The following is a 12345-nucleotide window of genomic DNA, read 5'->3' as shown; positions in this document are numbered from 1 at the left end:
CCACACAGGTGAGGCTGACAGAGATCCACACAGGGGAGGCTGACAGAGATCCACACAGGTGAGGCTGACAGAGATCCACACAGGTGAGACTGACAGAGATCCACACAGGTGAGACTGACAGAGATCCACACAGGTGAGGCTGACAGAGATCCACACAGGTGAGACTGACAGAGATCCACACAGGTGAGACTGACAGAGATCCACACAGGGGAGACTGACAGACAGACTGACAGAGATCCACACAGGTCAGACTGACAGAGATCCACACAGGTCAGACTGACAGAGATCCACACAGGTGAGACTGACAGAGATCCACACAGGTGAGACTGACAGAGATCCACACAGGTGAGACTGACAGAGATCCACACAGGGGAGACTGACAGAGATCCACACAGGGGAGACTGACAGAGATCCACACAGGGGAGGCTGACAGAGATCCACACAGGTGAGGCTGACAGAGATCCACACAGGTGAGACTGACAGAGATCCACACAGGTGAGGCTGACAGAGATCCACACAGGTGAGGCTGACAGAGATCCACACAGGTGAGGCTGACAGAGATCCACACAGGTGAGACTGACAGAGATCCACACAGGTGAGACTGACAGAGATCCACACAGGGGAGACTGACAGACAGACTGACAGAGATCCACACAGGTCAGACTGACAGAGATCCACACAGGTGAGACTGACAGAGATCCACACAGGTGAGACTGACAGAGATCCACACAGGTGAGACTGACAGAGATCCACACAGGTCAGACTGACAGAGATCCACACAGGTCAGACTGACAGAGATCCACACAGGTGAGACTGACAGAGATCCACACAGGGGAGACTGACAGACAGACTGACAGAGATCCACACAGGTCAGACTGACAGACAGACTGACAGAGATCCACACAGGTCAGACTGACAGAGATCCACACAGGTCAGACTGACAGAGAACCACACAGGTGAGGCTGACAGACAGACTGACAGATCCACACAGGTGAGACTGACAGAGATCCACACAGGTCAGACTGACAGACAGACTGACAGAGATCCACACAGGTGAGACTGACAGAGATCCACACAGGTGAGACTGACAGAGATGCACACAGACGAGGCTGACAGACAGACTGACAGAGATCCACACAGGTCAGACTGACAGACAGACTGACAGAGATCCACACAGGGAAGACTGACAGACAGACTGACAGAGATCCACACAGGTCAGACTGACAGACAGACTGACAGAGATCCACACAGGGAAGACTGACAGACAGACTGACAGAGATCCACACAGGTGAGGCTGACAGAGATCCACACAGGTCAGACTGACAGACAGACTGACAGAGATCCACACAGGTCAGACTGACAGAGATCCACACAGGGGAGACTGACAGAGATCCACACAGGTGAGACTGACAGAGATCCACACAGGTGAGACTGACAGAGATCCACACAGGTGAGACTGACAGAGATCCACACAGGGGAGACTGACAGACAGACTGACAGAGATCCACACAGGGGAGACTGACAGACAGACTGACAGAGATCCACACAGGGGAGACTGACAGAGATCCACACAGGGGAGACTGACAGAGATCCACACAGGGGAGACTGACAGACAGACTGACAGAGATCCACACAGGTGAGGCTGACAGAGATCCACACAGGTGAGACTGACAGAGATCCACACAGGTCAGACTGACAGAGATCCACACAGGTGAGGCTGACAGAGATCCACACAGGTGAGACTGACAGAGATCCACACAGGTGAGACTGACAGAGATCCACACAGGGGAGACTGACAGACAGACTGACAGAGATCCACACAGGTCAGACTGACAGAGATCCACACAGGTCAGACTGACAGAGATCCACACAGGTCAGACTGACAGAGATCTACACAGGTGAGACTGACAGAGATCCACACAGGTGAGACTGACAGAGATCCACACAGGGGAGACTGACAGACAGACTGACAGAGATCCACACAGGTCAGACTGACAGACAGACTGACAGAGATCCACACAGGTCAGACTGACAGAGATCCACACAGGTGAGACTGACAGAGAACCACACAGGTGAGGCTGACAGACAGACTGACAGATCCACACAGGTGAGACTGACAGAGATCCACACAGGTCAGACTGACAGACAGACTGACAGAGATCCACACAGGTGAGACTGACAGAGATCCACACAGGTGAGACTGACAGAGATCCACACAGGTGAGACTGACAGAGATGCACACAGACGAGGCTGACAGACAGACTGACAGAGATCCACACAGGGGAGACTGACAGACAGACTGACAGAGATCCACACAGGTCAGACTGACAGACAGACTGACAGAGATCCACACAGGTCAGACTGACAGACAGACTGACAGAGATCCACACAGGTCAGACTGACAGACAGACTGACAGAGATCCACACAGGTCAGACTGACAGAGATCCACACAGGTGAGACTGACAGACAGACTGACAGAGATCCACACAGGGAAGACTGACAGACAGACTGACAGAGATCCACACAGGTGAGGCTGACAGAGATCCACACAGGTCAGACTGACAGACAGACTGACAGAGATCCACACAGGTCAGACTGACAGAGATCCACACAGGGGAGACTGACAGAGATCCACACAGGTGAGACTGACAGAGATCCACACAGGTGAGACTGACAGAGATCCACACAGGTGAGGCTGACAGAGATCCACACAGGTCAGACTGACAGAGATCCACACAGGTCAGACTGACAGAGATCCACACAGGTCAGACTGACAGACAGACTGACAGAGATCCACACAGGTCAGACTGACAGACAGACTGACAGAGATCCACACAGGGGAGACTGACAGAGATCCACACAGGTGAGACTGACAGACAGACTGACAGAGATCCACACAGGTCAGACTGACAGAGATCCACACAGGGGAGACTGACAGACAGACTGACAGAGATCCACACAGGGGAGACTGACAGACAGACTGACAGAGATCCACACAGGGGAGACTGACAGAGATCCACACAGGGGAGACTGACAGAGATCCACACAGGGGAGACTGACAGACAGACTGACAGAGATCCACACAGGGGAGACTGACAGAGATCCACACAGGTGAGACTGACAGACAGACTGACAGAGATCCACACAGGTGAGACTGACAGAGATCCACACAGGTGAGACTGACAGAGATCCACACAGGTCAGACTGACAGAGATCCACACAGGTCAGACTGACAGACAGACTGACAGAGATCCACACAGGTCAGACTGACAGAGATCCACACAGGTCAGACTGACAGAGATCCACACAGGTCAGACTGACAGACAGACTGACAGAGATCCACACAGGTCAGACTGACAGACAGACTGACAGAGATCCACACAGGTCAGACTGACAGAGATCCACACAGGTGAGGCTGACAGAGATCCACACAGGTGAGGCTGACAGACAGACTGACAGAGATCCACACAGGTGAGGCTGACAGAGATCCACACAGGTGAGACTGACAGAGATCCACACAGGTCAGACTGACAGACAGACTGACAGAGATCCACACAGGGGAGACTGACAGACAGACTGACAGAGATCCACACAGGTGAGACTGACAGAGATCCACACAGGTGAGACTGACAGACAGACTGACAGAGATCCACACAGGTCAGACTGACAGACAGACTGACAGAGATCCACACAGGTCAGACTGACAGAGATCCACACAGGGGAGACTGACAGACAGACTGACAGAGATCCACACAGGGGAGACTGACAGACAGACTGACAGAGATCCACACAGGGGAGACTGACAGAGATCCACACAGGGGAGACTGACAGACAGACTGACAGAGATCCACACAGGGGAGACTGACAGAGATCCACACAGGTGAGACTGACAGACAGACTGACAGAGATCCACACAGGGGAGACTGACAGACAGACTGACAGAGATCCACACAGGTGAGACTGACAGAGATCCACACAGGGGAGACTGACAGACAGACTGACAGAGATCCACACAGGTCAGACTGACAGAGATCCACACAGGTGAGACTGACAGACAGACTGACAGAGATCCACACAGGGGAGACTGACAGAGATCCACACAGGTGAGACTGACAGACAGACTGACAGAGATCCACACAGGGGAGACTGACAGACAGACTGACAGAGATCCACACAGGGGAGACTGACAGAGATCCACACAGGTGAGACTGACAGACAGACTGACAGAGATCCACACAGGGGAGACTGACAGACAGACTGACAGAGATCCACACAGGTGAGACTGACAGAGATCCACACAGGGGAGACTGACAGACAGACTGACAGAGATCCACACAGGTCAGACTGACAGAGATCCACACAGGTGAGACTGACAGACAGACTGACAGAGATCCACACAGGGGAGACTGACAGAGATACAGGCTGATAAAATGGCAGATTGTGTGTGCTCAGTCCGCACGTGTAGTCACTGTGTCGGTGAGCCCATCTTGCGTGCTGTCCGGTCTGTCCCAGGCGGTGGAGGACGGGGAGCTGGACATCACTCCCGGCTTCCACAAGAAGACCTGGAGGACCTGGCTGTCCGGCGTCAGGTGAGCAGAGACGGGGGGCCGATGGTCAGTCTGCGCTGGGAGCAGAACCGTTCGCTCGCTCGCTGACGAGGACGAAGCGCCGACGCAGGTTCTCCGCCTGGGGTCACATGGCTTCTTCATCAGTCGGCCCCGCCCCCCTCTCCCCCCCTGTCTTCTCAGTGATTGGTGCGTCTCCAGGCAGCTGTGGTGGGGCCACCAGATTCCAGCCTATCAGGTGGCTTTCCCGGGGTCAGATGACCAGAAGGAGGTGTGTCCGCGTTTGCCTGCCTGCCTGATCTGTCTGACCCCCTGCTCTGTCCCTCTGTGTGTCCACCCCCCCCCCCCATCTGTCCCTCTGTGTCTGTCCACCTGCTCTGTCCTTCTGAGTGTCTGACCCCCTGCTCTGTCCTTTTGAGTGTCTGTCCACCTGCTCTGTCCCTCTGTGTCTGACCCCCTGCTCTGTCCTTCTGAGTGTCTGACCCCCTGCTCTGTCCTTCTGAGTGTCTGACCCCCTGCTCTGTCCTTCTGAGTGTCTGTCCACCTGCTCTGTCCTTTTGAGTGTCTGTCCACCTGCTCTGTCCCTCTGTGTCTGACCCCCTGCTCTGTCCTTCTGAGTGTCTGACCCCCTGCTCTGTCCTTCTGAGTGTCTGTCCACCTGCTCTGTCCTTCTGAGTGTCTGTCCACCTGCTCTGTCCTTCTGAGTGTCTGACCCCCTGCTCTGTCCTTCTGCGTGTCCAACCCCCCCAACTGTCCATCTGTCTGTCAGTCTGTCCCCCAACCCGCGTCACTGTGTGGGCGCCCCTGGACTGACAAGTGTGCCCCAAAACTCGTGTCTGACCAGGAGGGCAGCGACGCCCTGTGGATGTGTGGGCGGAGCGCAGAAGAGGTCAGAAGGTCAGCAGCCCAGAAGTTCGGGATCGCCGAGGAAGAGATCACCCTAACTCAAGGCAAGACCCCCTTAGAACCCCTGGTGCTTGCCCTGAATAATAATCAACTGTGAGGAGGAGTGTGAGGGTGAAGCTGGAGGCGATCAGACTGAGTGTCTCTCCAGTCCTGTACAGATCTGAGGAGGAGGAGGAGTGTGAGGGTGAAGCTGGAGGTGATCAGACTGAGTGTCTCTCCAGTCCTGTACAGATCTGAGGAGGAGGAGGAGTGTGAGGGTGAAGCTGGAGGCGATCAGACTGAGTGTCTCTCCAGTCCTGTACAGATCTGAGGAGGAGGAGGAGTGTGAGGGTGAAGCTGGAGGTGATCAGACTGAGTGTCTCTACAGTCCTGTACAGATCTGAGGAGGAGGAGTGTGAGGGTGAAGCTGGAGGTGATCAGACTGAGTGTCTCTCCAGTCCTGTACAGATCTGAGGAGGAGGAGTGTGAGGGTGAAGCTGGAGGTGATCAGACTGAGTGTCTCTCCAGTCCTGTACAGATCTGAGGAGGAGGAGTGTGAGGGTGAGGCTGGAGGTGATCAGACTGAGTGTCTCTCCAGTCCTGTACAGATCTGAGGAGGAGGAGGAGTGTGAGGGTGAAGCTGGAGGTGATCAGACTGAGTGTCTCTACAGTATTAGTGAATAATTAAAAAAGGCAGGGCATTTCAGGAGTCCCAGCGATCTGGAGCTGAGGTCACTCCAGCCTGAGGGAACCTCTAACCCTCAACACTGCGAGTGAAACGTCTCTCCTGTCACTCTGTTGCCTTCAGATCCTGATGTCCTGGACACGTGGTTCTCCTCGGCGCTGTTTCCTTTCGCCATGCTGGGGTGGCCCGAGCAGGTGTGTGGGTGTGGCTATATGTGTTATGGGTGTGACTGTGGGTGTGGTTATAGTGACTGTGGGTGTGGCTATATGTTATGGGTGTGACTGTGGGTGTGGTTATAGTGATTGTGGGTGTGGCTATATGGGTGTGACTGTGGGTGTGGTTATAGTGATTGTGGGTGTGGCTATATGGGTGTGACTGTGGGTGTGGTTATTGTGATTGTGGGTGTGGCTATATGGGTGTGACTGTGGGTGTGGTTATAGTGATTGTGGGTGTGGCTATATGTGTGACTGTGGGTGTGGTTACAGTGATTGTGGGTGTGGCTATATGGGTGTGACTGTGGGTGTGGTTATAGTGAGCGTGGGTGTGGCTATATGTGTGACTGTGGGTGTGGTTATAGTGAGCGTGGGTGTGGCTATATGTGTGACTGTGGGTGTGGTTACAGTGACTGTGGGTGTGGCTATATATGTTATGGGTGTGACTGGGTGTAGTTATAGTGATTGTGGGTGTGGCTATATGTGTGACTGTGGGTGTGGTTATAGTGATTGTGGGTGTGGCTATGCATGTTATGGGTGTGACTGTGGGTGTGATTATAGTGATTGTGGGTGTGGCTATATGGGTGTGACTGTGGGTGTGGTGATAGTGATTGTGGTTGTGGCTATATGTGTTATGGGTGTGACTGGGTGTGGGTATAGATGGGCTTGTGGGTGTGGTTATAGTGATTGTGGGTGTGGTCATGGCTACTATGGGTGTGGTTATATGTGTTATGGGTGTGGTTAAATATGGGATGGGGTGTGGTTATACTGGTTGTGGGTGTGGTCATGGCTAGTATGGGTGTGGCTATATGTGTTATGGGTGTGACTGTGGGTGTGGTTATAAATGGACTGGGGGTGTGGTTATACTGTCTGTGGGTGTAGTCATGTCTAGTATGGGTGTGGCTATGTGTTATGCGTGTGACTATGGGTGTGGTTATATATGGGCTTGTGGGTGTGGTTATTGTGATTGTGGGTGTGGTCATGTCTAGCATGGGCGTGGCTGTATGTGTTTTAGGTGTGACTGTGGGTGTGGTTATCGTGACTGTGGGTCTGGTCATGGCTGTTATGGGTATGAGTCTAGGTGTTACAGATGTGACTGCGAGTAGCACATCCAAAAAGGCCTGAGGGGTGCGTTTCCTGCCAGGACCTCACTGACATCACTTCCTGTCCGCAGACCCCAGACCTGCGGGAGTTCTATCCCAACAGCCTCCTGGAGACCGGAAGTGACCTCATCTTCTTCTGGGTGGCGCGCATGGTGATGCTGGGAAGGGAGCTGACGGGAGAGCTACCCTTCAGGCAGGTGAGCAGGGGCTCGTCACCAGGAAAGCGGGATATAAGTTGTTTCAGTGATATAGCGACTTTTATCCCAAAGGATCTCAAAGCACCTTACATATAGGATGGGTCCCACTGCGCTCCCCACACAGTGCACACAGTAATCATTCTGCACCAGCGGCCCCACCTGGGGGAGACAGCTGGGTGATCTCCTCCAGTCAGGACAGGAGGCTCTACTGTACACAGAGAGTGGCGGGGGTGGGGAACAAGCCGCCCAGCCGTGTGGTTGAAGCCGATACCCCGGCTTCTCTCCAGACACAGCTGGGTGAGCTCCTCCAGTCAGGACAGGAGGCTCTACTGTACACAGAGGGGGGTGGGGGTGGGGAACAAGCTGCCCAGCCCTGTGGTTGAAGCCGATACCCTGGCTTCTCTCCAGACACAGCTGGGTGAGCTCCTCCAGTCAGGACAGGAGGCTCTACTGTACACAGAGGGGGGTGGGGGTGGGGAACAAGCTGCCCAGCCCTGTGGTTGAAGCCGATACCCTGGCTCCTCTCCAGACACAGCTGGGTGAGCTCCTCCAGTAAGGACAGGAGGCTCTACTGTACACAGAGAGTGGCGGGGGTGGGGAACAAGCCGCCCAGCCGTGTGGTTGAAGCCGATACCCTGGCTTCTCTCCAGACGCAGCTGGGTGAGCTCCTCTAGTCAGGACAGGAGGCTCTTCTGTACACAGAGGGGGGTGGGGGTGGGGGTGGGGAACAAGCCGCCCAGCCCTGTGGTTGAAGCCGATACCCTGGCTCCTCTCCAGACACAGCTGGGTGAGCTCCTCCAGTCAGGACAGGGGGCTCTTCTGTACGCAGAGGGGGGTGGGGGTGGGGAACAAGCTGCCCAGCCCTGTGGTTGAAGCCGATACCCTGGCTTCTCTCCAGACACAGCTGGGTGAGCTCCTCCAGTCAGGACAGGAGGCTCTACTGTACACAGAGGGGGGTGGGGGTGGGGAACAAGCTGCCCAGCCCTGTGGTTGAAGCCGATACCCCGGCTTCTCTCCAGACACAGCTGGGTGAGCTCTACCAAATGGGCTAATACTCTGACTCCGAGACCAGTCCTGTGCTCTTGTGCACAGACAGCGAGTATAAGGTCCTGCTTACCGCAGTAACAGGGGTACGAGACAGAGGCAGGCTCTGGGCAGGCGTGACTGGAGGCAGCTCAGCTCCGTGGGGCCGGCCCCTGGTGCGTCCGATGGTCGGGCCCTGACTCCCTCTCTCGCGCCCGGCTCCAGGTCTCCCTTCACTCCATGGTGAGAGACGCCCACGGCCGCAAGATGAGCAAGTCTCTGGGAAACGTCATCGACCCCCTGGACGTCATCTCCGGGGTCTCCCTGCAGGTCTGGGACCGGACACGCTGCTCTCCTCTGCCCTGTGTCAGTGTGTCAGTGTGTCAGCGTGTCAGTGTGTGAGCCCAGCGTGTCAGTGTGTGAGCCCAGCGTGGCCAGGGTGTCAGTGTGTGAGCCCAGCGTGTCAGTGTGTGAGCCCAGCGTGTCAGTGTGTGAGCCCAGCGTGTCAGTGTGTGAGCCCAGCGTGTCAGTGTGTGAGCCCAGGGTGTCAGTGTGTGAGCCCAGGGTGTCAGTGTGTGAGCCCAGGGTGTCAGTGTGTGAGCCCAGGGTGGCCAGGGTGTCAGTGTGTGAGCCCAGGGTGTCAGTGTGTGAGCCCAGCGTGTCAGTGTGTGAGCCCAGGGTGTCAGTGTGTGAGCCCAGCGTGTCAGTGTGTGAGCCCAGGGTGTCAGTGTGTGAGCCCAGGGTGTCAGTGTGTGAGCCCAGGGTGTCAGTGTGTGAGCCCAGGGTGTCAGTGTGTCAGTGTGTGAGCCCAGCGTGTCAGTGTGTGAGCCCAGCGTGTCAGTGTGTAAGCCAAGCGTGTGTCAGACAGTGAATCTCTGTGTTAGTGTGTCAGTGAGTCAGTGTGTCAGACAGTGAATCGCTGTGTCAGTGTGTCAGACAGTGAATCGCTGTGTTAGTGTGTCAGTGAGTCAGAGTGTCAGACAGTGTATCGCTGTGTCAGTGTGTCAGACAGTGAATCGCTGTGTTAGTGTGTCAGTGAGTCAGTGTGTCAGACAGTGAATCGCTGTGTCAGTGTGTCAGACAGTGAATCGCTGTGTTAGTGTGTCAGTGAGTCAGTGTGTCAGACAGTGAATCGCTGTGTCAGTGTGTCAGACAGTGAATCGCTGTGTTAGTGTGTCAGTGAGTCAGAGTGTCAGACAGTGTATCGCTGTGTCAGTGTGTCAGACAGTGAATCGCTGTGTTAGTGTGTCAGTGAGTCAGTGTGTCAGACAGTGAATCGCTGTGTTAGTGTGTCAGTGAGTCAGTGTGTCAGACAGTGAATCGCTGTGTTAGTGTGTCAGTGAGTCAGAGTGTCAGACAGTACATCCCCCAGTGCGCCAGTGCGTCAGCATGCTGGGACTCACCCCCTCTGTCTCCTCACACAGGAGCTACACCAGAAGGTGACCGAGGGCAACCTGGACCCCAGGGAAGTTCAGGTGGCTGTGGAGGGACAGGTCAGGCGCCTCTGTCTCGCTCTCTGTCTCTCTCTGTCCTCCCGACTCCTGTGTCCCTCTGCATCCCCCCTGTGTCCCTCTGTGTCCCCCTGCATCTCCAGGAAGCTGTCTGTCTCTCGCCCTCTTCCTCCGCGTGCACACTATCCCTGAGAGCTCTGAGGAGGCTCTTCTGTACACAGAGGGCGGTGGGGGTGGGGAACAAGCCGCCCAGCCCTGTGGTTGAAGCCGATACCCTGGCTCCTCTCCAGACACAGCTGGGTGAGCTCCTCCAGTCAGGAAAGGAGGCTCTTCTGTACACAGAGGGGGGTGGGGGTGGGGAACAAGCTGGGTGAGCTCCTCCAGTCAGGACAGGACGCTCTGCTGTACACAGAAGGGGGGTGGGGGTGGGGAACAAGCAGCCCAGTGGCTTGGAGGGAAAGCTGCCTGAATACATCCAAACGCCGACGGACAGACAGGTTCCAGTTCCTCACCTCGCTCTCTCCCTCTCTCTCTGCACCCCCAGAAGCGCGATTTCCCCGGCGGGATCCCCGAGTGTGGCACCGACGCCCTGAGGTTCGCCCTCTGTTCCTACAAAGCCCAGGGTGAGAGACTCGGCCGACCCCCCAGCGCAGCGGGTGCTGGGTGTTGGAGTGTGCTCCAGTTTGTGCCGGGTGTTGGAGTGTGCTCCAGTTTGTGCCGGGTGTTGGAGTGTGCTCCTGTTTGTGCCGGGTGTTGGAGTGTGCTCCAGTTTGTGCCGGGTGGCTTGGTGTTGGAGTGTGCTCCTGTTTGTGTCGGGTGTTGGACTCTGCTTCAGTTTGTGCTGGGTGTTGGAGTGTGCTCCTGTTTGTGTCGGGTGTTGGAGTGTGCTCCTCTCTGTGCCGGGTGGCTGGGTGTTGGAGTGTGCTCCTCTCTGTGCCGGGTGGCTGGGTGTTGGAGTGTGCTCCAGTTTGTGCCGGGTGTTGGAGTGTGCTCCTGTTTGTGCCGGGTGTTGGAGTGTGCTCCTCTCTGTGCCGGGTGGCTGTGTGTTGGAGTGTGCTCCTGTTTGTGCCGGGTGTTGGAGTGTGCTCCTGTTTGTGCCGGGTGTTGGAGTGTGCTCCTCTCTGTGCCGGGTGGCTGGGTGTTGGAGTGTGCTCCAGTTTGTGCCGGGTGTTGGAGTGTGCTCCAGTTTGTGCCGGGTGGCTGTGTGTTGGAGTGTGCTCCTGTTTGTGTCGGGTGTTGGAGTGTGCTCCTGTTTGTGCCGGGTGTTGGGGTGTGCTCCTGTTTGTGCCGGGTGTTGGGGTGTGCTCCTGTTTGTGCCGGGTGGCTGGGTGTTGGAGTGTGCTCCTGTTTGTGCCGGGTGTTGGAGTGTGCTCCTGTTTGTGCCGGGTGTTGGAGTGTGCTCCTCTCTGTGCCGGGTGGCTGTGTGTTGGAGTGTGCTCCTGTTTGTGCCGGGTGTTGGACTCTGCTCCTGTTTGTGCCGGGTGTTGGGAGTGTGCTCCTCTCTGTGCCGGGTGGCTGGGTGTTGGAGTGTGCTCCAGTTTGTGCCGGGTGTTGGAGTGTGCTCCAGTTTGTGCCGGGTGGCTGGGTGTTGGAGTGTGCTCCTGTTTGTGTCGGGTGTTGGAGTGTGCTCCTGTTTGTGCCGGGTGTTGGAGTGTGCTCCTGTTTGTGCCGGGTGGCTGTGTGTTGGAGTGTGCTCCAGTTTGTGCCGGGTGTTGGGGTGTGCTCCTGTTTGTGCCGGGTGTTGGGGTGTGCTCCTGTTTGTGCCGGGTGGCTGGGTGTTGGGGTGTGCTCCTGTTTGTGCCGGGTGGCTGGGTGTTGGAGTGTGCTCCTGTTTGTGCCGGGTGTTGGAGTGTGCTCCTGTTTGTGCCGGGTGGCTGGGTGTTGGAGTGTGCTCCTGTTTGTGTCGGGTGTTGGAGTGTGCTCCTGTTTGTGCCGGGTGTTGGAGTGTGCTCCTGTTTGTGCTGGGTGTTGGACTCTGCTCCAGTTTGTGCTGGGTGTTGGAGTGTGCTCCTGTTTGTGCTGGGTGTTGGAGTGTGCTCCTCTCTGTGCCGGGTGGCTGGGTGTTGGAGTGTGCTCCTCTCTGTGCCGGGTGGCTGGGTGTTGGAGTGTGCTCCAGTTTGTGCCGGGTGTTGGAGTGTGCTCCAGTTTGTGCCGGGTGTTGGAGTGTGCTCCTCTCTGTGCCGGGTGTTGGAGTGTGCTCCTGTTTGTGCCGGGTGGCTGGGT

At 56.1% G+C, this 12345-nt stretch overlaps 1 protein-coding gene across 3 annotated transcripts in view; it reads left to right on the top strand.

The window, feature by feature from the left end:
- vars2 (valyl-tRNA synthetase 2, mitochondrial) overlaps positions 1-12345 on the top strand; it is a 36927-nt gene that overhangs the window by 17348 nt on the left and 7234 nt on the right. For all 3 annotated transcript variants that reach the window (XM_069198602.1, XM_069198601.1, XM_069198603.1), the window contains exons 16-23: positions 4514-4590; positions 4750-4837; positions 5411-5516; positions 6260-6330; positions 7523-7648; positions 8897-9001; positions 10096-10164; positions 10667-10745. In XM_069198602.1, coding sequence (XP_069054703.1) covers positions 4514-4590; positions 4750-4837; positions 5411-5516; positions 6260-6330; positions 7523-7648; positions 8897-9001; positions 10096-10164; positions 10667-10745 — 721 coding nt within the window. The remainder of the gene's footprint in view (positions 1-4513; positions 4591-4749; positions 4838-5410; positions 5517-6259; positions 6331-7522; positions 7649-8896; positions 9002-10095; positions 10165-10666; positions 10746-12345) is intronic.

This window comes from Lepisosteus oculatus, chromosome 14 (genome assembly GCF_040954835.1).
Source record: "Lepisosteus oculatus isolate fLepOcu1 chromosome 14, fLepOcu1.hap2, whole genome shotgun sequence".
Taxonomy (NCBI): Eukaryota; Metazoa; Chordata; class Actinopteri; order Semionotiformes; family Lepisosteidae; genus Lepisosteus; species Lepisosteus oculatus.
This window is presented reverse-complemented; position numbering and strand designations above follow the sequence as displayed.